Source organism: Delphinus delphis, chromosome 8, assembly GCF_949987515.2.
Source record: "Delphinus delphis chromosome 8, mDelDel1.2, whole genome shotgun sequence".
In the NCBI taxonomy this organism is placed as follows: domain Eukaryota; kingdom Metazoa; phylum Chordata; class Mammalia; order Artiodactyla; family Delphinidae; genus Delphinus; species Delphinus delphis.
The window spans coordinates 72,240,577-72,265,919 of NC_082690.1; the positions used below are offsets into that span (position 1 = coordinate 72,240,577).

Genomic DNA, 25,343 nt, shown 5'->3' on the forward strand with positions numbered 1-25,343 from the left:
AAAATACCAATGTGCATTGCATGTGGTCAAGATGTGTATTTTTTGTGTGAATTTTTTTTTCTCTTACTTATCAATGCATAAATGTAGTGGACTGTGATGTAAAATCTGTTTCATACTGTGGATTACAGTAAAAGTTTTTTTGAAAAACACTGAGTGAGGGGCTTCCCTGGTGGCATAGTGGTTGAGAGTCCGCCTGCTGATGCAGGGGACACAGGTTCGTGCCCTGGTCCGGGAGGATCCCACATGCCGCGGAACGGCTGGGCCCGTGAGCCATGGCCGCTGAGCCTGCGCGTCCGGAGCCTGTGCTCTTCGACGGGAGAGGCCACAGCAGTGAGAGGCCCGCGTACCGCAAAAAACAAAACAAAACAAAACAAAACAAAAAACACTGAACGAGGTGACCTGAATACTGGTGCCAACTTTGTCAGTGCTCTTTCGCCTGCCCCAGGCCACCTTTCAACCTTCCAGAAGCAACCTTCTGCCAATGAAGTATGTACTTCTGACATGCACATTTGGGGAAAATCAATCTGTTCTGTCTTCATGCAGATCTTACTTTAACAATAGTAAAACCAGCTAACATTTATTGAACTTTTATAAGCACTTGTGATAAGCACTGCAATAGTATTATCTATTTTAAAGCTCAAAAAAACCATATGAAGGAGGTCCGCACTTTATAGACAAGGAAAGTGAGACTTAGAGAGGCTAAGTAACTTGCCCAAAGTCACACAGCCAGCAAATAGCAAAGAAAATAGATTTGTCTAACTCCAAAGCTTCATGCTCTTAATGACTATGCTGCATTGCTTCACTGTGATTACCCAGGCCATACCTCTGATAAATTTCTTGCCAGGAAAACAGGATGGACAAAAACAGGGATGGAAAGAAGCCTGATGAAATTCTCTTTTGTCCTCTGCTGAGGAGCAGAACAGAACGGACCCTGATGGATATATAATCACCAGTTCCCTATGATCCTATTCACCGATCTTTATGGTTTCATTTCACTCCCTCAACTCCACCTAACCTCATGTTCCCTAACCATCAGATTGCTGTAGTTTATGGACAAGCTGGTCATGTGGGACAGATGAAAAAACCCAAGCTTACAAATTCCAACTCTGCGGCCACAGCCCAGATAAGCTCATCGCTGCAGTCTTCTGCCTTGACTGCTTCCAGAGTTGCAAAGGCTGTTACTTTTCTGGAGGGAAGCACATCTGTGGCCTCCCTGAGGACCCCAGCACACACTGAACTCCCTCGGCTCTAACTCAGTTTGCAGCATTATCTGGGCTGTTCATTTAGCCCTTATAATGGACTACCTTCTTCTCTAATCAGCTCCTGTGTAAGTCTTTTATCCCCAGAGGGATTTTAAGGCAGGAAGAGCATCTTTTTCAGCTCCACAGTGCTTCGCACATGACAGGTCTGTAATAAATGGAGGTTGGTAACAGACATCTTTAATCGTTTGGGAGGAAGGAAGGGAGGGGGGCTAGCACTCAACGCGGGCCATCCTCATGCCAGGCACTGTGTGAAGTTGTTTGTATTCATCACTTCATCCTCACAACAACTCTATAAAAAGATGTTAGTATCCCCATCTTACAGATGGAAACACTGAGGCTTACAGTTTGCCTGATGTGCCCAATGGTACAGAGCTAGAAAGAGGGGAAGCTGGGATGTGAATCCAGGTTCCTCTTCTCCTCTTTCCAGTGCAGTTCCAGCCTTCCTAGAATGAGTCTCCTCATTGTGTGTGTATGTCTTAATCTGAAAAGTAAAAACTGGTATATGTGGCACACACTTCCTCTCATTGATTGCTGGGCTCTTAAATGATTGTTCCTCTTCTGCCTGCACTTTTGGGACCAAGCAGTGAGCTAAGAAGATGATCTCTCCTTTTCTCTGACCCACCTCCTTCCCTGCAGCCAGCTGTGAGCTGGGTGCCTGTGTGCATGGCAACCCGAATCACTGCACAGAGCCTGCCCTCAAAGGGCTCACGGTCTGGCAGAGCGAATCAGACAGGTACAGATGTCAGAAAGTTATAAGGGCCAAAAGAAAAGTAGGAGCAAGAAAGTCCTATAGAAATTTGGGGGAAAAGTACACACAAACACATATGCAAATATGCAGAGAAAAGACTGGAAACTTCTGGGTGGCGGGATATTAGGTGGTTTTTAATCTTCTTTATACTTGCGTATCTTTTCTCATTTAATGTACATTCTTTTAGAGTCAGAGAAAAATGTACTTTTTACAAGTAGTTTGGAGGAGGAAGAAATCTGAGAAAGTGAGGAAGGGCTCATAGAAGTTACAGGTGAACGGAACCACGAAGCGGGAAGGATGGAGACAGCGGAGGTGGAGGGAGGGAATTCTAGGCTGGAGGAGGAGTCTGCATGAGTGCAGGCAGTGTGAGAAGTGGAAGGAACATGGGCTCTAAAGTTTGTATCCGATGGGCTTCTCTACTCACTGGTTGTGAAATCTTAGGCAAGTCCCTTTCCTTAGGGGAGCCTGTTTCCTTATCTATAAAATTGGGGTAATGGTAGGAACCTCACCATGACTCTGGGAGAATGTATTACCAACATAGCTCATAGCTGGTTGGAGGGAAGGACCTGGGTGGGGTTCGAGAATGAGGGATGGGGTGGGCGGGAGATCATCCTTTCAGCTCGGTGCTTGGTTTCAAAGGCACAGGCAGAGGAGGAGTCCAATGGCCCCAACATTCATTTAAGACCCCAACAATAAATAAAAAGGAAAGCAGTGGAAATTGAGGTTGGAAGGGGAAGTTAGGACTTATGGGTCTCCATGGTCCATTCATCCTGCCCCAGAGGGGCTTGTTGCTGCCCTGAAATATTACCTTTCACGCACAGTGCCCTTTCTGATTGATGTCGTTGGGTCCTAATGCCAAATCTCTGAGGGAGGAAAGGGTTTTTCTTATAGTTCAGATGAGGAAACTAAGATGCAGAGAGGTGAAGTAACCTGCCCAAGGTCACACAGCTATCGAGTGGCAGAGTCAGGACCACAACCAGAGACTATCTAGTTCCCAAGTTGGGCTCATCATGTCCACATGGTGCCCCTGCTGTCTGCTCACCGTCTCACCACACCTGCCTCCTGCAGGAAACCTGGGGTGCCCTTGAGCCCCTGACCCAACTCCCCAAAGGCTCCAAGGAACTGTATGAACAGATGGGATCACAGAGTCGTCCTGAGACAAGCCTATTTTTCACCCTGGGGAATCGGGGGTCTCAGGAGGCAGCCTTCACACCAAAAGGCAACAATGTCCTGAGGCAGGCTCAGAACAAGTAGGGCCCAGGGCGCACACCTCCGTGGGTGGCAGGGGCAGCAAGGAGCTCCAGAGAGGCCAGTTTGCAGTCCCTCGTGGGGAGGTACCTCAACACTTTCCTCGGATCCCTGCTTCCTGCTGTCTCCCCAGGGCTGTTTAAAATCAATCTACTGTGGACATTAATGGCCCTGTTTTTTATTTCCAGGGAAAGAATTTCACTTGAATATATCTGCTAATTTTGAGTGTTTATCAGAATGTTTTCCTCTTAAAGATTAAGGAGAGAGTTTGCAAATTCCCAGGTTAACAGTGAATCGAAGCAGAGAGCCAGGCAGGCGCAGGTGACTATCAGTAAAGTGAATATTTGGGAGCCGCACGAGACCTGGGTTCTCCCAGAGACATGGAGCCGGGCAACAACCGATGTGCAGGACCCACTCAAGGCTGCCTCAGTAACTCTGCAGCCTAGAATGTAGGGCCTCACCCCTGAAGCCCCCATGCGCATCCCAGGCCTCTGTCCACCCAGGACTGGTGAGCCCCCTGAGGGCAGGGGCCAGGTCTTCTCCTTTGTAGCTTACACAGAGTGGTTCACAAAATACACATCCTGTGGGGGGGGCACCTGGGGCATGGCATGGAGTAGCCCTCCAGTCCCATCTCCAAGGAGCTCAGTGTCATGGGGGAGACATGCCCCAGCATACGGTGTGAGGCATGCACGAATAGGATTTGCACATTCCAAATGCTGGTGGAGAAGTTGGGTGGTGGAGGGCTGGGTGAGGGAAACAGCTTGGGCAAACGCATGTGGGAAGGAGAGAGAGGTAAAGGCTCATTAATTGCAGTCTCCTAAAGGTCATAAGTTGTTCCTGGTTCATTCATTTAGCAAATGCATTCATTTAGCAAAGGCGCTGTGGATACAGAGAGACAAACAAGATATGATCTTTATCCCCAGGGAGCTCACTACAGTCTCTCCTGGAGACAGGCTGGAGTATAATTAAAGAGCAATAGGGGAATTTTGTTCCTGGAATAGAAGTACATCGTCAAAGAATAATATTTATAATAATATTTATAGGGCATTTGCTACATGCCAGGTTAAACCTCACATTAACTCCACGGGTAATAAGGGAAAACTGGTACAGAAGGGTCACAGAATTCCCCAAAGCACAGAGTCCAGATTTGAACCCGGACAGCCTGCCTCCAGAACATTTGCTCCTATCCGCTCAGCAGTACTGCTCATTTTCTTCAAGGAAGGAATAAATGAATGGTTGTACACACAAAGCAACCTCCCCAGAGCATTCTGCTGTGACCCTCCTAATCCCCCAAATCCCTGCCTTGTACCTCCTGGAACTCTTTCTGGCTGCCTGGTCACCAGGTCTTGGCCCTGGTATGGATGAAAAACACTGGAGCGGCTTGGCATCGCCCCTGCCTCTGGCTGCAGACAGCCAGGCCCCGGGAGGGGCTGCTGGGTCAAATGCTATTTTGCTCTTGGCTCACTTGGCAAGCACGTCGTTGCCCTGCAGCCCTGCAGCCCAGGGTCTGAGGCATGGAGCTCCTGCAAGTAACGGAGGGGGGCCCTCAACACACAGTCCCCACACTTAACTCATTGCCCAGGGTAGGTGGGCCAGGCAGAGCTGTGTACGTATCCAGGATTTTGAGAGACAAACAGCAGATGAAGCCAGCTGAGCCAGGTATGACCAGCCTCCTTCTCCCATCCGCTGTAATGAACTCCTGACTGATCTCCCTTCCTGCAGTCTCTCTCTCCCCATCCCTCATCCTGTATCACCAGCACGTTTCTCCTACAGCCTTCAGGCTAAATCTTGTTTCCCAGGCCAGGTATACAGGGTGTCTGACCTCAGCGCAGCCCACTTCTTTCTTTCTTTTTTTTTTTTTTTTTTTTTTGCAGTACGCGGGCCTCTCACTGTTGTGGCCTCCCCTACTGCGGAGCACAGGCTCCGGACGCGCAGGCCCAGCGGCCATGGCTCACGGGCCCAGCCGCACGGGCCCAGCCGCTCTGCGGCATGCGGGATCCTCCCAGACCGGGGCACGGACCCGTGTCCCCTGCATCGGCAGGCGGACTCTCAACCACTGCGCCACCAAGGAAGCCCCCAGCCCACTTCTTTAGTCCTGTCCTTCACCAGCGTCCCTAACACCACTGCTCTGGCACCAGAACCACACCCTCTTACATGATCACACCTTTGCCCACGCTGATACCCTTGCCTGGAACACCTTCCTCTCCCACCCCGGCCTCTTCCATCTGATGAAACCACGCTCATCCTTCGAGGCTCAGATACCATGTCCACATGAGCCTTCTTTCCTTGACCACAGAGTTCACTGTTCCTCTGTGCTCGATGGTGGCACTGATCTCTGTTCTCCTCCCTTGGAAGCAGCGGCCACGTCTTCACCATCTTTGCATTCCTATTGCTGTGCTCGGGGTCTGGCACACAGCAGGTGCTCAGTAAATATGGGGTGAGCGAATACATCAATGTAGAGAAGCCAGAACATGAGCTGAGTCATGAACAAATTCTCACAACGTCCCGGGGTTGGCTGCAGGCTACCCTGATGCACCCGCTATGCTTGGGAGGGAGACTGTGCTGTGGAGGGGGGCAAAGTGGATCCTGGAGCAAAAAGATCCTTTCACCATCACTCCTCGCTGAGCCTGGAACAGAGCCAGGATGTGGGGCCCCACCTGCCGGTCGAGGAGAGTGAGTGTCAACGCAGACAGAGCTGTGAGCTGTGCTGCGATGGTTCTGCTGAGGCGGGGAGGCGGGGTATCACAGCCATTGAGGCTGCTGGCCTTCAGAGTGGTCAGGCTAGCTATTTCTTTGTGTTGCTCTCAAGCCCCTGCTCTCTCAGCACACAGTGGAAAGCCCATGCACTTGAGCACTTAGGGACACATCCCACTTCTGCCATTTAAGGGCTGGGTGGCCTTGGGCAACTTGCTTCCCCTCAGTTTCCTCATCTGTTAAATGGGGATAATGATAATGCCTACTTCACAGAGTTTGGTGAAGACTGACCGAGACAATGAGTAAATAAAGTGCCTTACACAGTATCTGGCACACAAGAGGCGCTCCAGCACCCTGGAGAGGCCCCTGTACCCGCTGGGGCTGGGGCAGAGGTTTCCTAAGAAAGAAGAGGCAGCAGTCAGACCCTGAGGGTTGGCACACCTTGGAGAGGAGGTTGGGGCTGAGGCTGAGCTGCCTCTGTAGAGGCCAGAGAGGTGCTGACACTGGTGTGACGGCACCTGAGGTTGAAGGGGGTGGGGAGGAGATGAAGGATGTGGGGCAAAGGGGACACGCTCAGAGGGGGTCTGATTCAGGCTGAGTGGGACACAGACAGGGGAATCTAGGGGCAGCCCCAGTCTCTGGGCTCTGTAATCTCATCTAGGAAAGGCCTGCCCTGAGAGAGGGCCTGGATCCAGTTTGCCCTCCACATGGAATTTGGAGAATAATCCCTGGAACTAGGACCCAAGGGACCCCAGCCCAAGGCAGTGGCCAGGCTTGAGGGAAAGAGCCCAGGCTTGGGACCCTGGTCTGCATGCTGACTGGTAAGTCACTCAGCCTCTCTGTCCTCAGTTCTTACTTCTGTGAAATGGGGCGATAACACCCAGCGGGAAGCTTCAGTGAGATCGTGCTTGCAGTGCACTTAGCAAAGGGCCTGCCCGTAGCAGGTGCCCAATAAATGGTCAGTTGCTTTCTTCAGCTCACAGTTCACTGGGGGCTCCTGTCTTCCCATCACAGACACACACAGGCAGTCAACGGACAAGGGCTCCTCCCTCCAAAGCCTTGAGGGGCAGTTGGTACAAGGGCCTGGAAACGCAATGCTTGGACCTTTCCTGTCAGGCTGTGTTGAGAGACACCCGAATAAGATAGGGAATGGATGCAGAGACCGTCTGTCCCAGACATACCACATCCCCAGTGGAATCAAGGTTCCAGAGACTAAGGTCATGGGAAACCCAAGGGGCTTGTTTGCCAACCCACAGCCCCGTTGAGGAGGGAAACTTGCCAGATGTGCTGGGTGCACCATCCAGGGACATTTTGGAAAAACAGGAAATGCGGGTACATGCAGGTGTTCAGACACTGGTCCCAAGGTCTTTCTCTCTGCTCAGTCTGCACTCAAGCTTATGAAAAAACCTGACATCTTGCCTCTGGCTGTGACTTTCATTCCTGAAACCTCAGTCGGATCCCTCTTTCTCTTAGATTCTTGGATACTGGGGACGGGGAGGTGTTGGGGATGAGTGCCGGTAGGCTCCAAGCCACGCTGTGTGATGACTGCAGTAGCCATGTTCTGTCCAGGTTTCTGAACACCTTTTCCACCCTCTTCATTTCTTGGCTCTTCTTTTCTGGCTTTTAAAAAAGCCTTTATTTTATTTGTATCTTTAATCAACTAGTTTCAAGTGCTTTTTGGAAGTGGGTATAAATAATAGATTCATGACTGACTCAGTCTAGGGTTCCGGCTCTTTAATTAGGATAGTGATCTTTGCCCAGAAACCTACATTTGTCTGGTTTATCTCTGGCTCCTTGAAATACCCACTGAATGGTCTGTATCAACTTTGCTGATGACCAAGCCAGAAACCAATGTTTGTGTTACGGTCCCTCACACTGGGAGGCAGTGCGGCTGCGTGAACACAGAATTTGGAGTCAAACAGAACTGCGTTCGAATTCCAGCTCTGCCACTTATTAGCTGGGTGAATGAGGGCAAAGAGTTTGGCCCTTCTCTACAACACGAGATCTGTTAACACTACTTACCTTGCTGGTTTTCATAAGGATTTTCATAAGGACATAGTGTGTGCAGAGGACATAGCAAAGTACCTGGCACATAGTGAGGGCTTAACAAATACTAATGATGGTAATGAGAATAACAATTCAGTGCTTTCATTGAGTACTCGCTGAACACACTCAGTAAATGCATGATGCATCCTCCACTGAGAAGCACGGTTGAAAAGAGGGCTTCTGCCTGCCCACTGTCTTTCCCCACTAACTGAGCCCAGAGGATGCATGTAGTACCTGTTCCAGAAGACGCCCCCCGAGACCTTCTGCATCTCCCCCAGGGTGGCTAGGAGGAGTGAGGACTTGCCGCAGCCCACCTGCCCCACGATCATGGTCAGCTGGCCTGCAGGGAGGGAGGGCGGCAGATGGGACTGGGGCCAGGAGGGAGTCTGAACAACCACCACCCGGAAAGACAGACAGACAGATATACCCAACCCCGGGGCCCCCATTTGCTTTCCTCCTACCTAGAATCCCCAGGGAGTCCTTTGAGCTTACCTCTGGCTCCCCAGGTCCTTCCTCCTTCCTACTGCTTATCCCCCCCGCCCCTTCCTAAGCACCTGCTTCTCCTTCCAGTGCTCTCAAGTGTGCCCAGCACCTCCCAGTCCCAACAAAGGGCACCCTTTCCTTCCCACTTCCATGCTTTGCTCCTGCTGCCTCCCCTGCAGAATGTCCACGCTGCCTCATGGCTCGAGGCACCCTGCTCATTCTCAGAATCCCCGCCTCTTCCACTATGACTTCCCTGGCTACTGGGGATTGCTTTTCCTTTTGTGAAGCACCCATTCTGTCTGCAACAGATGGCCTGACATCAAGGTCCCGCTCTCTTGCCCTGTCCTTGCTGTTGCACTGCTGCCTAGCACATGGACTCCTCGGGGAAGTAGCCCACCCCCTCTCTAACCTTCATACCCTAGAGCACACACCAAGAGTGCACATAGAGCAGGTACTCAATCGATCCTGATTTTTCTTTTTCTCCCCATGTCACTCAGGGGAGCGTGGGAAGGGAGCACTTCAAACACGACTCCAAGGGGGACACCCCCAGACCATGATAGAGGGGTGAGCTGGGCCATACCTCGGGGGATGCAGATGGTGATGTTGGACAGTGTGGGGATTCCATCGGGGGTCCACGTGAAGAAGCCTCCAATGATCTTCGTTGGCGGTACCCCAGCCCCGGAAGAGAACAGAAAGGCAGCTGGGGTCTCAGTGTGAATAGTCCGTCGCCTCCCCTCCCCCATGAAAGCCAGAAAACACCGATTCCAGTCCCCAGATCACTTCCAAGGCAGGGGAGTGGGGGAATGGCCTTCTCGTGCAGACCTCTCTACCTGAGGCACCCTCCCCAGAGGACTGCTACAGGTCCCCCCACTTGGTGGAGATGGAAGCATTGTCCCTGGTCTCAGGACTCCTATGGACTCTGCAGGCAGCCAGGTGACCTCCAGGGCAGAGGGCTCAGCACACAGGTCTCTGGCACTTCAGATTTAGTGTTTCCTCCTGGAGTTGGCACTGGGTGGCGAGCGTCGGGCTGCGGGGTCTCAGACTCACCTGGACACAGCAGTTGTCAGCATCCCCATCTGCACTGGGGGTCAGGCTCTGCAGCGGACCCATGATGCCCCGACAATCCTCCCAGGCTGGACGCTTGCGATTCACAACCTTGAGGGGCTGGGGATGGTTAGGAGGAGGTGAGGGCCCAGGGGCTGGGAGCTGTGCAGGGAAGGGAGCTCCCCCCCAGTGAGGACAGGCTGAGGCAGGACCAGCAGGGAACGAGCTGCATGCATTAAAGAAAAACACTGTGTGTGTGGCGGGGAGGTATGGCAAGGGGACGCTGGACACTCACCACCGCCTGGTACTTGCTGGCCTGGCCCCGGGGCTCGGGCTCCCGGGGAGCACACTGCTCCTCGCGGATCTCTGCGCTGGACAGGAACTCGCTCAGCTTCTGCACGCTGCAGAGGAAGTGCAGACACCCCTCACCCTGCCCAGGGCAGAGGGGAGGGGAGAGGGAGGAGGGCGAGGCCTGAGAGAGCAGCTCTGAGAAGATGCCAGGTTCTAGGTGTGGCCCTCAAAAAGCCCACACTGGAGGGGACAGAAGGGGGCATCCCATGGGGGGCGATAGGTGTTACCAAGGTTGGTTAGGGTCTACTAGTCAGCTGGAGTAGGTTAGGGCGTGGATCAGGTGGGATTGGCTAGTTTTAGGGTTAGCGTTACAGTTGGTTAGTCTTGAGTTATTAGACTGAAGGATGTTGGGCTTTACCAGTGACTTTTAGGTTAGTTAGGATTAGGATTGGCTATCAACCACAACTGATATGTTTTGATCATGTAATATACGTGAAACACTGTTAAATACTTCATAAGCACATAATTTAATCCCCATAATATAATTTGATCTTGCTGGGGGAGGTGTGGAAGAGGTATTATTCCCAACTCATGGAGGAAAAGGCTCCACCCCTGGGATTTCTTTATGGACTCAGAGGAGGTTCCGGAAGCTTCACTCTTTTGATTCATTCTCTTATCCCTGGGGGTGGGCAAGATGCCTGGGGAATCTTGAGAATTGTTCGTGTACCCCTCTCCCACTTTTTGCTTAAATGTCCAACAGCCTGGGGCCACCCCCACCCCTGTTTCTGTTCTGGGCATGACACCCCCTCCCCACAGCAGGAGCAGACAGCCAGCCTCGTCCGCTTCCCCCTCTGTCCTTGTTCCAACACACTTGGCAGGGGCTGTGGGGGAGGGGAGGAGCTGGCCTTGGGGTCAACCTTCAGGCTGTGTCCTGTTCCCACTTTCAGCCCAGAGTCTGGTCTCCCTCTTTAAAAAGGGCTTAGTGGGCTTCCCTGGTGGCGCAGTGGTTGGGAGTCCACCTGCTGATTCAGGGAGCGCAGGTTCGTGCCCCGGTCCAGGAGGATCCCGCATGCCACGGAGCGGCTGGGCCCATGAGCCATGGCCGCTGAGCCTGCGCATCCGGAGCCTGTGCTCCGCAATGGGAGAGGTCACAGCAGTGAGAGGCCCGCGTACCGCAAATAAATAAATAAATAAATAAATAAATAAATAAATAAAAAGGCCTTAGCTATCCTGATGATGGTGACATGAGAACGGTTTACATAGAAATACTTCTGACTCAGGCAAGGGATTTCCCATAGGTGTAGCATCCTTGAATCTGTGGGTTCTACACAGAATCACAGGTTGGGGTGTGGGTGGGGGAGGAGGGCTGATCATTAGAAGTCACAATGCCAAGGCCAACAAAAGTGAGTCAGCATAGCCGACCCTGGAAACGGGAGCTAATCCCTTTCCAGCCGGCTACTCCCTAGTCAGATACTCCTATGACCACAGTTCTACTGCGTTATGACCCCTTTCATCCTTGACCCTCCTTCCATCAGCTACTTCATTCCACAGCTACCCCTCCCTGCCAGCTGCTCGGACTTGCCAGGGTCCCCGAGACAGGGGTGTCACTTCCCTCAAGGCTGGAGGGGCTTGGGTACAGAGGACATTTGTTACTGTCTGGTCCCATTGGTGATGAGAAAGGACACAGCCAGCTCTCCCCAGTGGCACGACTGGCCCTTGCTTTCAAGGAGCTGTTTCAAAGGCCTAAGGAGATCTTTGCACTCCAGCTGTGGCATTCTCCAGCCAGAGCCTCAGCCTTCTACCTTCAGGCTTTCACTCCCAAGAAGGCAATGCCTCTGGGAGAGGGGCAGAGTCACCACTGGGCTCTAGAGCGGGGCCGTGAAGGCGCTGAGACCCGTGGAGAGAACAGGGGGGGATGTTCAGCTTGGGGAAGACCAAGATTTTGGGGATACCTTCTGAAATCTGAGGGGCTGTCACGTGGGGGAGGGATGGCGCTCATTCTATGCGGCCCCGGAAGGCAGAACTAGGACCAATGGTTAGAATTGATGAGGTTATACCAATTTTGGCTCAATGTTGAATTTTCCTTTTTATGGAGTTCTCTCGGAGGTGACACTCTCCTTGGAGGACGTAAGCACGTTGGCTAGTCCTTCTCAGGGACTAGAGGGAGGGAAGCTACACCTGGCCCATGTCCCTCTGACCAACCACAACCAGCTTCAGTGAAGCCCAGATCAACGGGCAGGCATGTCCTGGGACCAAACAGCTGTGGTTGTAGCAGTGACCAGAGTGAGCCCTGGGGCCGACACGTGAGCGGCCTGACCACTGCCCTTGCTGGACCCTCCTCTCACCTGACGAGAGCTTTGACTGTGGACCGGACCACACTGGACAGCAGGAACAGTGGCGTCACCAGGATGTGGAAGAGGGAGAGGGAGGCAAAGGCTACCGAAGGGGAGAAGTCGGCCTCCTTGAAGAAGCTGACGTGGCCCACGAAGGTCTGCAGACAGAGGCACACATGCGACAGAGCAGAGCGTGACTCAGAGTGTGGGCCACTCCCGCACTAGCAGCCCTCAGCCCTGGGAAGGAAATGAGAGGCGGGAAGCAGGGGACCTAGGGGACCTTTGGGTTGGAGACACCACCATCCTCACAGCCATCTCATGGAACCATCCCTCCCTGCCCTGCCTCCTTCATTCCAGGAATGACCAGGGAGGAGCCCTCAGGGTAGGTCAGCTCTACCCTCTCAGACTGTAGTCCTCCGTCGGAAACGTAAACACGATCATCACAAAACCACCTCTTCACCTGCCACCTGCCCCCCAGCCTCTGGGTACCTGGCTCGGCTCCGTGGCCTCTGCTACCCAGAGTTCCCCAGGGAACCAGGCCAGGAACCAAGTCAGTGAGTCACGTTGAAAGTGAATTCCCAAGTGTGACTGACAGGCTGTGAGCTCGCCACAGTTCAGGGACGCCGGCCCCGGGGGAAAGTCACAGCAGCCAGGGATGGGAGCCCCGGGTGAGGGGCTGTGGGCGTGGGGCCTTTCTGAGGGGCGTACTGCCGGCCCCCACTGTTCAGCTCCTACTCAGCTTTGGTCAAAATTGCTTTAGAAAACCACCATTGTCATATTTAATGGCATGGAGAATTCTTCGTGTCATATTCTTAAATTTTAAAAAGCAGTTTACAAACCTGCATAGGAAGCACAATCCTAATTTTGTAAAAATGCCGTATTCTGTGAATCAAAAACAGACTGGAGAAAAACACATTAACTTTGTTGCCAGTGGGATTATGGGTGATTTCAGTTCTCTTTGCCCTTTCCCTTCTGTATTTCCCAAAATTTCTACAAAAACATTGTAGAAATTTTTACTTTTATAATGAAGAAGTTTCACTTTTATAATGAAGAGGTTTGATAGTTGTTGTTTTTTTTTTCTTTTAAAGAAAGTTTAATTGCTCTAGAGACTAAGCGTCAGGTCTTCCAGGCCAGGGGTTGGAGGTCCTGTCTGCCTGGAGTGGGGCAGTGGAGGAGGGACTGGCTGCATATATAGACTCTCCATCCAGCACCCTATTCTCAGTCCTGCTGCTGAGCCCATCTTCCGAAGCCCCTGTGCAGAAAGGCCAAACCCTGGGCGCCTCTCACGCCAGACAGCCTTCCCCACCCCGCCCAACCAACTCTCACCGGGAGACGAAGAAAGGATCCACTTACGATGAGGACGGCTGCGATGGGGATGGCCGTGTTCATGAAAACTGCGGAGGAAGCACAGGGGGAGTTTAGTGGGAGGAAGGAGACAGCTGGAAGTGAAGCTGCCCAGGTTGGTGTGAAGGCAGGGCAGCCTCTGGGGTCCTTTCCCCAGCCTGCGGGATGGAGCTGGGCAGAACTCTAGCTCTGTGGCACCTCCAGCTCCTAACGTGTGTCCCTCAGGACGCTTATCTCCATCATTGAGACTTAAGCCTTTAAATAAAGGTTGAAATGCTCTTACTCTGCTCCATGTGGACAGTGTGAAGAAAGCCCTGTGAGAAAGTGGCAGGGGAAGGGATTGGAGAGCTGGTGGACTGTGGTCAACCACGAGGTCAGCAGCACGTGTTTCTGGGGGCACCAAGTTGCTACTCCTTCCTCTACGTCTGGTCCTTGAATCCCTGGCTCACTCTGAGGCCGAGAGGCTTCCCAGTCTCCCATGGCTCTTAGGAAGGATTTCAAACTCATTCACACTGAGGTATTAGTGACTGAGGACAGCTGGAAGCAGGGTCTGCCTTAGCTCTAAGGCTGACAGCCCACGCCCAGGTGGGACAGTTGGTTTGCTGCAACAGAGGCCCTCTCCTTATTCTGTTTATGGTGTGGCCCTCAGGCTCTTCATAGGGACCCCAAAGAGCAAAGAGATCTGGACTTAAAGTCAGAGAAGGGCGGAGTCCCCATTATTTCTAAGCTGTGTAATCTTGGGCTGATCGTTCACCTTCTCTGAGCCTCGGTTTCTTCACCTGATTTTTGCAAACTTGTACTTACTTGTTCACATACTCTGGCTCTCTCCAAGGTGAGAGCAGGTAATGCAGGGAACAGGCCTCTGTGATGCCTCAGTGCTACCTGAGTATTATACCTCATGGGCTGCTAGCTTAGCCCTGCTCCTCTGGTCCAAGCTGTGAGATGCCCAAGAGTGCCCTGACCCCAGGCCAGAACTTCCAGAGAGAGTAGCCCTCCTGGAGTAAGAGACGCCCATCCTAGCTGCCACCTTCCCACCTCCTCCTCCTTCCTTCCAGCAGCCTCTTCCAGGCCAGCGCAGAAAGGAGTCTGGTTCTGATATTAGCTAAATTAAAGGAGGAGCCAGGAGCCAGGAGCCAGAGGCCAAGGGCAGAGCCTGTGCACATGGCCCCTGTTTAATGAATGGCGAAGTGTCTGACACTCTGAAGAATTCCAGACCGTCAACACCATTCCGAGAAGCTGATTGTCTACTTACTCCAAGAGTCCTGCACCACCTAGTACATACATGGAGATGTGGAACCCCAAGGGAGTGGAAGAACGTGGTCCCCGTTCTCAGGGGGCTCCCAGTCTGAGGAAGGAGATAGGAGGAACTATGCTCCCAGGAGACACCTTATAGGACGGGGAAAGAGGAAACATGCCCATACGGGGTTCCCAAGCAGATAGGAAAGATATTGTGCCCATCTTTGGGGAATCCCCAATCTATGCGCCCTGCCATTGGAGGGCTCCCTGTCTCATGGAGAAGATATGGCTGGAGCCCTTGGGGCACTGCCAATCTCTCCGACCACAAGGCTTTTTATCAACACTAATATCACACATGATGGTGATTTAATTGCCCTTCTTTTTTTTTTTTGCTGTACGCGGGCCTCTCACTGTTGTGGCCTCTCCCGTTGCGGAGCACAGGCTCCGGACGCGCAGGCTCAGCGGCCATGGCTCACGGGCCCAGCCGCTCTGCGGCATGTGGGATCTTCCTGGATCGGGGCACGAACCCGTGTCCTCTGCATCGGCAGGCAGACTCTCAACCACTGCGCCACCAGGGAAGCCCTTAATTGCCCTTCTTGATGAAGGTTCCATGGTCTCCTGGTGCCCACCTCAATGCCACAACCCTCCCTCACAGCCCTCTCGTACTGCAGGGGGCAGGATAAGCATTATTGGTTTTCCCACAGCATAAGGAACCCAGATCTGGGACACAGGACAGAGCATGGCCATCACTGGCTGGGGAGAGGGAGGGAGAGGAGGATGTCCATCAGGCCTGGGCCATTGACCATCACCAACAATGAAGCTGTAAAGACAGTTAGCCTCGTCCCTCCCCTCCAAGGCAGTTCCTCCAGGGAGCTCCCTCAGGCAGGGGCCACCTTCCGTTCCTCTCCTGCCCAGTCTGTCAAAAGGTACCTGTGCACCCCACCTCGGCCCCTGCCCCAGGCCAAGACCCCTCCCCCACACACGGGGGCTCAACTTCCAGCTGAAGAATAGGCTTGGAAGTTAGATTATAAATTGGTACAACTCGCTCAGAAAGCAGTCTGGTGCTTTGTAGCTAGAGCTGCACAGGAGTTCAGACTTCTGATCCTACCATCCCTCTCCTGGAAATTTATCCTGAATAATCACTCAAGAGAAGCACAAAGCCCTCAGCAAGATGCTGTTAGCTGCAGCACTGCCTGTCACAGCAACACAAAAACCACAACCACAGCAACGAACCCCTGAAACCAAGTAAACTGGAAACATCCAACAGGAGCAGCTGTTTTAGTAAATGAGGGAAAAAGGCAACTCCGGGGAGCCTCCATTTTCCCGAACCGCATAAGGGCCGATGGGACATTAAAGGCAGCGGAGGAGTGGGAAATATAACCAAGAATAGATTTCTCTCCAACTTTGGCATGGGGTGGGCTGACTCACTTAGATTTGATCTAGGAAACAATTAAAAAAAGAAGGACATGACAGTGCTCAACCCTTGAATGTTAGGGAGTAGGGAATACTGTTAAATAACACTAAGTGAAAGCAGAAGATTATGAAACGATGTGTGAGTGTGATGCTGTTATGGAAAAGTTTAGTTGCATGTAGGCAGGTCAGAAAGGCCACCTTCAAGAGGGAAAGCCTTTTTGTAATGGAGTAGAGATAAGGGTACCTATTGTTTTAATACTGCTCCTCCATCCTTTAAGAAATATTCATTCAGAAATTCTTTTTTGAGGGTCTCCGCTGTTTCAGGCATTGTGTTGTGTTCTGGGGGTTCCGTAGTGAACAACTGTGTCAGCTTTTCATACCCCCCAAACAAAACAAAACAACAGATCAACTGAAAACAAAGCAGGGCTCAGATCAACTGCTCCCCCGCCCGCCACCCGCCGCCCGCCGGGCTTTGGCCAAGGAATGCTGTCTGGCCTTGTGGGTGGCAGTCCCCCCGCGCACTGCAATAGCAGGAGCTTTTCATTTGCAAAACATTGATAAATATTTCAGAAGCCACGCACGGGGAGGCACAGTGAGCCATTTGTGCCTCTGGTTAACTTCATCCCCTCCCCTACCCAGGACCAGGGGAGGAGCTGCCAGCTCACAGTGACTGCAGGCTGCACCTGTAGGAGGGGAAAGGCATTTCGAAGTGAACAGAGCTATTCAGTCCGGTAGTCAGTCTGAAGTCAGCAGAGGGAAGGAAAGTAGGCAGTGGCGTGTGTCCGGCGCTGGAGTTGGTGGAAGCGAGGCAGGAGGCTCACAGCCACACTGATTGCGGCTTCCAGCTCTCCCTCAGACACCCAAACCCCCCCGCCAGGCTATGCATCAGCAACCCACTGTGGCTGTACCAGCTGGTGGAAGGAAGGGCAGACGCTGAAGTTCAGAGAAGCTGGAGAAGGAAGGGGGACCAGGTCTGGAGGTCTCCTTGTCCCCACACACTGGCTGTTCTGAGTCAGGGCCTCCGCTGAGGAGGAGACACTCGCCAAGAACAGCCAGGGCCTGGGTTGCGGGGAGGGGCAGGTGCTGGGTGCCCTGTGAATGGGGTTCACAGGCACCATCCTGCCCACCCCACACCTCCATCCGAGCTTGGGGGCTTGTTTTTTGCTTTTCAAAACATAGCATGAGGCCAGTCACATTCATTTGATGTGAACCACCTGACTGTGGTTCAGACCCAGGTGGGAAGAGGGAAGACCCCTGACCACAGAACACTGGAAGAGATGGCAGGCCCACCTTTCCTTTAAAATCCTTCAATGCCTCTCCTGCCTCAGGAGAAAACCCAGCACACAAGGTCCTGCGTGATCTGGTCTCGTTACCCTCTCCTCACCGTGATATACTCGAGTCTTGGACACACCCGTCATCCTTTCCACCTTTAGGCCTTTGTGCCTGGAACATTCTTCCCTCACTTGGCTGACATGGGATCCTATGGGCATCGGCAATGGGTTTCACCGAGCACAAGGCTTCCTTGACACCCACCGCTCCTAAGATGAGGTTGGGTGCCGCTCTGATGGATTCCACTTTCTGTTCCTGTCACTCACGACACAGCTGCCCGTCTGGCTTCCCTACTAGACTGTGAACAGCCTGCCACATCCCCCAGGCCTGGCATAGGGCTTGACACATAGTGGGTGCTCAGTAAATATTTATTAGATAAGAGAACGAAAGAAATAAAGGAGGCCAGGGCCAGGTGTGCCCGTGAAAGAGAACACAGGGGATTTAGAACTGACCCTGTGGCTCTAACCACAGGCACGGCCCCTGTTCACGGCCTGGTCTCCCACAAGACTGCGAGGGTGAGGACCGTGCAGCCCCCTCTCTAATGTCCAGGGCCTCAGGAGAGTCTAGCACAGAGAGGAGGAATGGGTGCTGCACAAAGGACAGAATGAACTGGCAGCATGTCAACTGGTTGACAGTTAGGGCCTGGGACCCCTGTGTCACCCCTGCAAAGCTTTCCTCAAATTTATGGCTGGACTGGACACCTAGAGCTATGCGGGTTCTGCAAGGAAATAAGGGTTGCATTGGTTTCTAAGGGGAGTGAGCACAGCACTCGCTCGCAGCTTTTCCCCACTTTGTCTTCTGCTCATTGAAACCCTGCCTGTGGCAGGTGCAGCCACGCCGCCTCTTGCACGAAGCTCTGTGTGAACTCTGAGGCCGTGCCGGCTTTCTTCTTCTCTGTTCTCTGCCATTTATTGGCTAAGGACCTCAGAGAGTCCTTTCACCTCCCTGAGCCTCAGTCTTCCATGCTGTAAAATAGGACAATAGTGCTACAAACCTCACAAAGTTGTTCGGAGGGTTAAACGAAGTCAGGCTTGCTGGGCAGCAGCGTGGAGCAGGTCCCCGTGGTCGAGAGCTCCCTGCCACACTGTTTCACGGATGTTAGCTCTGACTTCTTAGCAGAGTATAAACTCCTTGAGAACAGGAGCACATCTTTTGGTCTCTTGCGTCCCTCCCAGTGGTTAGCTCAGGGCAGGGCTCACTTAACGCCCTCTGAGTAACTCACATCTGTTTTTCTTCGAGAGGAAATGCTGATTCTGGATTTTGATGGCAGAGAAACTGTATCATTTCCTTTTCACCCCCTTGCTCTGTCCTGCCATGCACCAGCTCAAGGCTCCACAAACAGGAGCTCTCAGTGATGCCACTGTGAGACCATCAGACAGAGTGTCAGAGGTAACCTTGTCTGCCTGACAGTCTGCCTGGTGTACAATGACCAGACTGAAAGCCCAGCAGGCAACACCAGGATGGGCCCCATCAGGACACGTGACTCCAGGGCTCCTTTGTGGCCACAGGACCCCATGGCTGGTGCCAGAGGCGAGAATCAAAGATGCCCCATTACCTCAAGCTTAATGACCTGTGTCCTAATTCTGGGTGACAGGGAGCAGAAGGCAGGAAGTCCAGGAGGAAGTAAATGAAAACACACTCAAAGCATATAACTGCAGCCTGGCGGTGCCCTCACCCTAACTCCCTGTCTCTCCCCAACCCACTGCCGACCAACACAAAGAAACCCATTCCAGCAAGGGCAAACACAGAGCAAACAGCACTTGGCTTTCAAAGCTCTCTCTCCCGGATGGCTCGTCCCCTTCCTCCTCTCTGCCCTCTTCCAAGGACCAGCCTGGGCTGCTCTGTTTATCTCTCTAGGTCACCAAGTACTGGACAGGTGAGGGGCCCTGGGGAGACCCCTGTTTAGCTCCAGAGCCATTGTCATCTCAGCTCTTGACGACGTGGAGCCTCCTTGCCCCAGGTCCTCCTGGCTCCAGACCCTTCACAAAGCCATGGCTAGTCTTCTGGGGGCCCCACAGGACAAAAAGCACCTACTAGACAGGCTTAGTAGGCTAGCCTGGGAACCTAGGCGTCTTATGATGTTGTTTCCATAGGAAACATGTCCCAGCAGGTTGAAGTTTGGATTGCAGGAAATAAGCATACATCTCTTAGAACCAGAGTAGCTGCCACCTGCCCCCACCTGTATGATCAGAGGCTGTCCCTACTTTGCTGTCAGGAATCTTGGGGACCCAGTGCTCCCAATTTCCTTACGGCTTCCCTTCCCTCTCTCCCGTCGTAGCAACAGTGAGCCCGCCCTACTCCACCCTGCCACGTTATTGCCGGGAGGGGGAAGACCTCCCCCACCGCAGCAGTTGTTCCCCCTGATGGGGTGTCTGGAAGCTAGGTGTCTGTAACTCACCGGTCTGTACACAGTGTGGGGTTACTGTTACCACGACCAGGCTCAGGGGTAAGCAGAGCTGACAGAGAGGCTGAAGAGGGCCTAGGGTGTGGACACTGGTTTCTCTGAGCTCCCCAGAGTCTCCTGCCTAATTTCTCCTGTCCTATCAAGTGCTCAGCCCAGGGGTGCTTGGAGCCCACAAGGTCACGGCTGAGGAACCTGGAGTGTCTTGGTGAAGAATCTAGGAAGACTGCCATGCTCATCGCTCCATTCTGAGAAAATCAGCTCTTAGCAGGATTTTCTGCAGAAGGGTGTCATGGCTGGTGCCATGATGGTGGGTGGCCTGGCCACTGGTGCCTGGACCAGGACGCCATGGTCTGACCGGACACAAGGAAGTGCTCAGTGCAAGCCCCACCTTGTGAGAACCTTCAGGTTGGACGCTGGCCACTTGAGCCCACCAGACCCCCTCGCTAGGCAACGTGACTGCCAGGAACCCACAGGTGACCTGAGGGACCACCTCATTCTCCATGCACCTCTCTGGGAGACACATCTGGTGCACCCTCCACTGCTGCCCAGCACTGCCATGCCCACAGGTGTGTCTCTTCCTGCCACACCAAGAGAACCAACTTCAGCCGGAGGGGGGTGGTAGTCGTAGTGTCTACCTCTCTTAATTTCCTTCCCTATTTCCCACTCCTGTCAGAGCCCATGCTGGGATGTTTCTCCTCTATTCAGAGACAATAGCCTGAAAATGGTGCCCATTGTGCCCTCAGTTTTCTTCACCCCACTTGGGTTCCTGGCTCTGGGTGGAAAACAGCATGAGGCTGGGAGTCTAAGAGATTCCAGAGGATCTAGTCTGAGCCAAGCCATTAACCTCAGAAGTGACCTCAGGAAGATGCCCCCCTCTGGGCCTCAATTTCCCATCTGTAAAATGGCTCTCCCAACTTACAAAAACATTTTCCATTTATCTCTCCTTGCCACATTCTGTGTAATTTCCACAGATCTATCTTTTTATTCACAAATTCTCTCTTCAGTTATGTTAATTCATTTAACCTGTACACTGAGCTGTTTTTTGTTTCTTTTTTATTTTTTTCTCTCTGGGGGCTTCCTCTTGGCCCTTCCTACCAAAATGGCTCTTAAACTGGACAGATCAGGGAATCAGAATGAGGTTTTCTAGCTGCTAAATATCTACATCCCAATTATGCACTTGGGCAGTAACCACAAAGGGGTGGATCCATGGAACCACTAGACCAACTGTGAGATAAACTTGGGCCAGGACTCCATCCATCACCTGACCTCTATATGCCCACTCTGACCAGGGGGCCAGCTGAATTAATTTCAATAACTAAATTTTTAATTTTTAGAAGTTCTTTTGGCTTTCTTTTTGCTGGTTTGCCTTGTGCCTTCCTTCAATTATTTTAACACACTTATTTTGTTGGTTTTATTTTGTTTTGTTTTTTGGCCATGCCGTGCAGCTTGTGGGATCTTAGTTCCCTGACCAGGGACCAAACCCTGGTGCTCAGCAGCGAAAGCACAGAGTCCTAACCCCTGGACTGCCAGGGAGTTCCCTTAAAGCACTTATTTTATTATCTCTTTCAGACTATTCTATCATCTCGAGGTATTGAGGAACGAATTCTCCTATTTGCTGACTCTCACTCTGGTGGTACATCTTTTCTGGAGGATTTTTGTTTCTTTATTATCAGCTCATTGTTTAACATGAGTATTTGCCACTGGAGTCCTATGTTCTCTGGAAAATGGTTTTAATATGCGTGTCTTCTGGGACCATAGGAGTTTTACCAGTTTTGGTCTTTTTTTCTCTATTTTCGGGGCTTGGGGTTCCCAAACCACTTGGTTAATGTAAATTCAGTCCCTACACCTGTGAGTACCTCAAGCTTGAGCTTTTGTTCTTTAAAGAGAAATTTTCTACCTCTCATGGCCCCAGGTAGATGAAAGCTTCCTTAAGGCCCTGGCAGCTCAGTCTGACTTATTGAAAAGAAGTCCTCACACTCGGGAGAATTCAAAACTGCTGTTATTTATTCATTTATTGCTGCCTCTCAATAACATATCAGCTTAATAAGACATCAAAGACCACATCTATCTCTCTCATCACTGTACCTTGAGGGCCAGCCCAGGGCCCTGCACGTAGCAGGCTCTCAATACGTTTGCTTGATAAATGGCTGAAGAACATTGATTTCTGGCAGCTCTGCTACAAGAGACAGTTTGAGGCTCTCCTGGACGGGATGATCCCCAAAGTCTCCCACTTCTGCCACCCCTACCTCCTCCCCCAGCCCTGGCACCCTATCCTGGCATGTAAGTAGCTGCACACAGGGCTGGCTGGTTGCGGGGGACTCACTGGAGATGGAGGTGTAGACGGCGAAGGCCCTGAGGCTGGTCATCTCCTTCCTGCGGGTCATCTCCACCCGCGTGCGGAAGATGTTCTCCCAGGCGTACAGCTTGAGCAGTTTGATGCCACGCAGCATCTCGTTGGTCTGTTTCAGCCTCTCGTTGGAATACTCCTGCCAGGAGTCACTGAGTCAGAGAAGGGTTTCTTTTGCCCCCATCCCACCCAAGAGGAAGGAGGTGGGTCAACGCCCTCACCATTTTCCAGCCTCCGCCCAGCCTCCGTCTCCTTGGGGATGCTCCATTAATCCCATTTCACAAAGAAACCGAGGCCTGGACAGCTGAAGTGACCTGCTTAAGGTCAATCATAGTGTGGATGTGTGTGGGGGGCACTGTTTGGTGACATCTGGGGGAAGAGTGAGGAGACCCACTAATGTAAGGGGAGAGGGAGCGGTATGGGGGAAGGATGGGAAAAGGGGGCGCATGCACACCTACAGATACTTACCAGTGTGCTCCGCTGGGCCTGGGAGAGCTTGGTGGCCACAAAATACTGCACTGGAGCCAGCAGAATGATGACAGCTGCTCCAATTAAGGCACTGATTCCAAGGATGTAGTAAAGGAGAATCACACCCACGATGATCTGAGGGAGGGTCATGGGAATGAATTCCCTTTGATCTGGGGGCTTCCCTGCCAGGGGGTATTGGCACCCCCCTCCCCACCCGGTAACCCAGTGCCCTAAAGTGGGACATGCCTTTGTGTCCAGCTTTCAAAAGTTTCTTGTGGGAAAGAGGAGGAGGTGTTACAAAGCAATTTCAGAAGGAGGGACTCACATGATGGGCTCTCACACAAGCAGAGAATTTCTGGGCTGGTAACTAACTGTATTTATCTGCAAGGCTGGCTGAGGCATTAACTCTCTCCATGTCTACTTTTGCAGATGGAGGTCTAAGAGGTGAGTCTGCACAGTGAGTGACAGCACCTTTTGTTCTATTGGCTGGTTTTCAAGGCTGATGGTTCACTCTCATTGGAAAAAAGTGATACGTAAGCAAAGGAGCAAAATAGCTGTATCCATGCCAGACAAAACCAGTCCAGGGTCTAAGAGTTTACTTTTCATCCTTATGCTCCTGGTGTCTTTAATTTTCAGTGAATCTGGTAGGCATCCTCTAAAAAGAGAATTCATTCTGTTTCTAGCTCTATGTAAATGACAGCTGACTTCTGAATATTTATGAGAAGTATAAATTACTCTTGCCAGCCCCCAAAGCATCACGATGACAACTTCTCAGGTCGCCTTCAAAGGCAGACGCTTCTAAATTCAGGACTTATTCTAGAGGAACAGATGTGCTGCTTCCTTAAAAGAAAACAAAAGTGTGTATGGGTTGGCCCTGCACTCCCCGAGCCCTACACCAAATTGGCACTAGGCTCCTGCACCATCTCAAGGGCCAAAGAGCGGGTGGGTGGCTCTGTTGTGTCTATTAGTTAGAGAATGCCTCCTGTATTAGCAGGTTCCTAGGGGGCGGGTAAGTGATCCCTTTACCACCTGCCTCCCAGTGTTTAACTGATGTTAAATGCTGGCATGGATGGGCAGAGGAGCACATTAGGAGATGAAAAACCTTCCTACTCTTGCTGGCCCCCACTCCCATCATCCCTCTGGAAAACTATCCCTGGCCTCCACTCTTTCCATTAGCTGTCCTCATTTGGAGGCAGTCGGGGTGTTGTTTAGCAACTTGGGTAGAGCAGGATACCAGGGAAGCTCTCAGACCACTGCCAGAGTCACCGCCAGGGCCCCGGCTGGGGGGTCGGTGTCTGCACGCCCACCACCTCCAAGGCTGGCAGCTGCTGGGGCAAGAGCTGGGGATGTGACGACTTCTACTGCCACCAGGCTCCTCCTCACACTTCAGCCACCCTTTGTCACGCTCCCCAGACCCTTCTGCCCCCTCTGCCCTTCTGCAGGGGTCTGAATGGACCCTGTGAGAGAACATACCAGAAATCAGGGATTCTGAGTGTGCAAAGCAAGTGTGGGGAATAAAAGGACTATTTTATCTCCTAGTCTCAGGCTAGGAAAGCAATCTCATGTAGTGGTGGGGAGATCACAGTCCCAGGAGTCTGCAGCCGAGTTTGAATGCAGTCCCAGCATTTACTGGCAGTGCAATCTTGCATCTCAGCACCTTCATTTTTAAAATGGTAATTTTAATTGCCGCCTTAGCAGGACTGTTGTGAAGATTAAATGAACATATATATGATAAGAACCTAGAATAGTGCCTGACACTTAGCTGGAGACAAGGTGGCTGACCTTTTTTTAAAGATCCTTTTTTGATGTGGACCATTTTTAAAGTCTTTACTGAATTTGTTACAATATTGCTTCTGTTGTTTATGTTTTGGTTTTTTGGCTGCCAAGCCTATGGGATCTTAGCTCCCCCCACCAGGGATCGCAGGGATCGAACCAGTACCCCCTGCAGTGGAAGGCAAATTCTTAACTACTGGGCCACCAGAGAAGTCCCTGACCCTCCTTCTTAAAAACAAACAAACAAGCCTCATGGGATCTCTGTCACTAGGGAACCACAGAAAGGCGATACCTGGGTATGGTGCTCCTACCAGCTCACTGTGTGGCCCAGGGTAAGGTCCCTGCCCTCTCTGGGCCTCTGATGCCCATGGCATGAGGAAGCACAGAGGTCCCCACTCTGGCCAAGATCTTTGACATGGCTGTCAATAAGCTTCAGGGGGCCCGCAAAGCCCCTTAAATTGTAGGCAAGATGTGTGAATGCACATTTGTTTTTCTGAGAAGAAAGTTTCATTAGGTTTTCAGAAGTAGATGTAGATCAGTGGTTGCTTAGAGCTGGGGGCAGGGATGAGGAGTGACTGCCAGGGGATGTCGGTTTCTTTTTGGGGTGATGAAAGTGTTCTAAAATTGTGATGATGTTGCACAACTCTGTAAACATGCAAAAGTGAATTGTACACTTTAAATGGGTGAATCATATCTCAATAAAACTGTTATTTAAAAAAGTATATGTGAATAAAAAAGATTACAAATCAGGGTGAGCCCCTGGGGACAAAGGAACAGGGGCTCCTGAGCTAATTTCAATACCATCAAAAGCCTCATGTGCCCTGTGGCCAACCAGGCTCCACATGGAATCCTGACCTGGTCGAAGGAATTGTATCAATTC

At 51.9% G+C, this 25,343-nt stretch overlaps 1 protein-coding gene across 5 annotated transcripts in view; it reads right to left on the minus strand.

The window, feature by feature from the left end:
- Positions 1–25,343, minus strand: part of ABCC8 (ATP binding cassette subfamily C member 8) — a 76,238-nt gene that overhangs the window by 22,639 nt on the left and 28,256 nt on the right. For all 5 annotated transcript variants that reach the window (XM_060017330.1, XM_060017329.1, XM_060017327.1 and 2 more), the window contains 8 exons: positions 22,691–22,825; positions 22,199–22,361; positions 13,503–13,543; positions 12,162–12,307; positions 9,821–9,926; positions 9,529–9,645; positions 9,062–9,137; positions 8,233–8,338 (listed from right to left, as the gene is read on the minus strand). In XM_060017330.1, coding sequence (XP_059873313.1) covers positions 8,233–8,338; positions 9,062–9,137; positions 9,529–9,645; positions 9,821–9,926; positions 12,162–12,307; positions 13,503–13,543; positions 22,199–22,361; positions 22,691–22,825 — 890 coding nt within the window. The remainder of the gene's footprint in view (positions 1–8,232; positions 8,339–9,061; positions 9,138–9,528; positions 9,646–9,820; positions 9,927–12,161; positions 12,308–13,502; positions 13,544–22,198; positions 22,362–22,690; positions 22,826–25,343) is intronic.